This window comes from Hakea prostrata, chromosome 3, assembly GCF_041222555.1.
Source record: "Hakea prostrata isolate BN-2017 chromosome 3, UWA_Hpros_2, whole genome shotgun sequence".
Classification (NCBI taxonomy): domain Eukaryota; kingdom Viridiplantae; phylum Streptophyta; class Magnoliopsida; order Proteales; family Proteaceae; genus Hakea; species Hakea prostrata.
In genome coordinates this window covers 74,174,996-74,178,399 of record NC_142602.1, presented here as the reverse complement: position 1 = coordinate 74,178,399, position 3,404 = coordinate 74,174,996, and the positions used below count along the sequence as shown (strand labels likewise).

Genomic DNA, 3,404 nt, shown 5'->3' with positions numbered 1-3,404 from the left:
ACTCGGATGTTGGGGCGTGATCACCACGAATGCATCCCTCTTTTCTACCCAAAAACAAATAAAAAAATAAAAAGAAAAGAAAAAAGCTGATGTAATTGGTTAGCACAAAAATAAAAAATGTTGAAGCATTGATAGACGGAGTGTCAGAGCCATGGAGAAGTGGGAGACTAAGTCTAATAAGCAATTGTTAGAAGGTTATTGTTGGTACGTTGTGTTTTCATTCGTTTTCATTTCTTACTTTTTGAACTCTGAAGGAAGAAAAGGAGACCAGCAACGACGGAGCTCGATAAGATGAAAGGAGGAGAAGATGCAACGGTAGCGAGCAACCTCACAGAGGACATCATCTTGGAGCTGCTTTCATGGCTTCCGGTAAAGTCTCTTCTGAGGTTTAGGTGCGTATGCCAATCTTGGTGTGATCTAATAGACCATCCAGATTTTGTTAAGATGCATCTCACCCGATCCATGGCAACAAGTAACAACCTAAGCATCGTCTCTATAGACGCACCTTGTCATCACTCCGATACCGTGAAAGTCACTTCTGTAGATCTAGATGACCGTGAACAAAGAGGAGAAGCGGCGGTAGGAGTAGAATTTTTTTGTCAGCTGTCTAATGCTGTCTATGATGTGGCTTCTTGTAATGGCTTAATATATATGCTTCGCGACGGCAGTGAATATGATAGCGAGAGACCCGCATTCCTACTTAATCCATCTACAAGAACACACAAAAAGTTGCCCCCTGTGGATGTGGGTATAGATACTACCTTTTTCTTTCGGTGTGTCGGACTTGGTTACGGATTTGGTTATGACCCTACCACCGACGATTACAAGGTGATAAGGGTTTTTCTGGCCTATGTTCGTAGTGAATCTAATGAATACAACCCCTTCCATGTAATGGTGTATTCTCTTAGTAGCGACTCAGAGAGAAGAATCAAGGACATTCCCGTATTTTACACCCACGACATGGTTGGGCTTTTTACAAATTCTGCTTTTCATTGGGTGTCACAGGATAATGTGATTGTTGCTATTGACATTAAAAATGACAAGCTTAGGGAGGTGCCTCTGCCTGATCTTGGAAAAGATAAATTTCACATTACCATCGGGGCTCTAGGAGAAACACTTCAACTCTGTATGCTCTGTAACTACTCCAAGGTCCACATTGACTTTTGGGTGATGAAGGATTATGGGGTGAGGGACTCCTGGGAGAAACACTTCTCGATCCAAGAACCATCCGTGTTAGGGTTTTCTCAAGTCATGCCTGTATGCTATTCAAAGAAGGGTGAAGCTTTAGTCATGATAAATGATACTCAGTTTCCGGAAGCTCTGGTGCTTTATGATCCCCATAAAGGAAGGGCAAGCCATCTTTGGGATCGTGGCGAGTATTGCTACGTACGCAAAGCGACAGTTTGCATTGAGAATCTTATATCACTTGAGAAAAAAGAAAGGAAGAAACAGAGGTAATCCGGCTGAGCAGATTTTAATTTACCTTACCTGTTAATTGTAATGACTTGATGAGATCCAGATCTATCCATGTACGTGAATCACATTTAAGTTAGTCGGATAAGAATAATAGGAATTTAAGTTATTTAGATAAGAGTTAATCAGTCAGATTGCTAAAGGGCCTTCTGGAAATTTGTCTTGTTTTCCTCGTTAGACTACATGTTACCATCAAGAAACTGCACTTATAAGAACTTGTTTGGAAACAATTACTGCTATTAGTAACCCATAAATTTTCAGATTACAAACATACTCCTAACCTTTCCGTTTTATCTGTTAAATTTAACAATACCTAAAATTCTTCAAAACTCAGAAATACTTTCCTTCGACAGATCTGTTTTGGTTTATGTTGCTCTGTTGTTAACCAGTGAAGATGTTTAGCTAGATTATCATTACAAGCATTGCCGGAGGAATTATTTGTGATTGGTTCATATATACTGAAAAGAATTTGTTCAAAATGTTTATATCCCACTGAGTGTGAAAAGAAATTAGAATATTTGGATTAGCATTCTTGGTGAGTAGATAATTTGCACCTATCTTCTGGAAGTAAAGGTTTGATGATTTTGTTTTGACATGGCTATATTGAACTTCTTTGTTGTGATGATATAGGTTAAACATGCTGTTGATATGAAATCTCTGCTTTCAAGAATTCTTGTGGTATCTATTTTTGGAGTACATTTATATTTTGATGAACATGTGCATGCAATAGAATATCAAAGAATTGCGAAGGGTAGTAAAATGACTTAGGAAATGGTGAGTGAGGAGATAACCTGTAATTTTATTTTATTTTTTTAATCTTTTTTGGATTCATAACCAAACTCTGAAGAGGAAGAAAAGGAATGTGAACTAATGTGATTATGACCCTTTCCAGTAGTAGTTTGGATATTGGATGAGGATGCACTCAATACCTCACTAGAAGTCTAGAAATTGAGTTTCTTTGAAGCCTGGGAAATACTAGGACTGGTGATGCATTCCGAAGTCTCACTCATAGTTCATGAGGTGCTCTCCTATTCTTGGGGTCCCACATTCTAGATCACGCCTACCTATACAAGAGTGTGTTTATGCCTCGCTCTTTTGCATGCTACACTTAAATACCTTGACCTAATAGAATCTTAATTACTCAAAAATTCTCTCTTTAATAACCATTGATTGATCTGCTTTATTTTATCACATTGCAACTTTATTTTTCATGTAATGTCTCTTTCAGATTAGAGAGACGCCAGAAGGAGGTTGGGAAGGCTGACTTGTTTGACCCAAGTAGGAACAAAGCAGACCCGGATCTTGAAACTTCAAAGTACACCACTTGTTGCGACCCGACCGTCTTGGGAATGGAGATACCGAGCTGGTTTTCTCCAAAGGCTATCCTTGAGTTGGAGGTTGCTGGCAAGGAGAAAGGTAAGGAAGAAGATGAAGCGGATGAGGTCAGCAAAGGATTCCAGGATGTGGCCAAAAAGGGAGTCCAGGACGAGGCAATCCAAGAGAAGGAGAATAATACTTGAACATAGGAGGTTCTTGAGGAAAGGGAGAGGCCACTCACTCGATACATTCGATATTGTGGGCAGTCTTCTGGAGCACTGGTGCATTGGAGTCTTGTTTCACTTGATACTAAAGTTGGAGCTGATAAGGGAAAAAAGAACAAAGGATAGAGTTAATTTGACAAAGCAGAATTATATTTCAAGCTACTGCATCATGTTTGTGCCCCAAACCCCCCCTTAATTTTTTTTTCCCCCCCTTTAAACAAAAATCCCCCCCCCCCCCCCCCCCCCCCCCCCCCCCCCCCCCCCTCCCCCCCCCCCCCCCCCCCCCCCCCCCCCCCCCCCCCCCCCCCCCCCCCCCCCCCCCTTTTAATTTTGTTGTCATTAGTATTTGTGTTGCACTCTTGCACTTGTCAATTATAGTTTCATGTAGAA

General features: G+C 40.8%; 1 protein-coding gene across 1 annotated transcript; it reads left to right on the top strand.

Annotated features, from left to right (window-relative positions):
* Positions 1-226: 226 nt before the first annotated feature.
* Positions 227-3,129, top strand: LOC149023059 (F-box protein CPR1-like). The gene is made up of 2 exons (XM_089147403.1): positions 227-1,454; positions 2,702-3,129. The coding sequence occupies exons 1-2, from the start codon at positions 292-294 to the stop codon at positions 2,991-2,993; spliced, it is 1,455 nt and encodes a 484-aa protein (XP_089003529.1). The 5' UTR covers positions 227-291; the 3' UTR covers positions 2,994-3,129.
* Positions 3,130-3,404: the final 275 nt, after the last annotated feature.

What these genes read in the sequence shown, in the direction of transcription:
- LOC149023059 (XM_089147403.1), top strand. Translation starts at nt 292, where the DNA reads ATGAAAGGAGGAGAAGATGCAACGGTAGCGAGCAACCTCACAGAGGAC. An exon ending in AAAGAAAGGAAGAAACAGAG is followed by an intron (nt 1,455 to 2,701) that starts GTAATCCGGCTG and finishes TGTCTCTTTCAG; the next exon opens with ATTAGAGAGACGCCAGAAGG.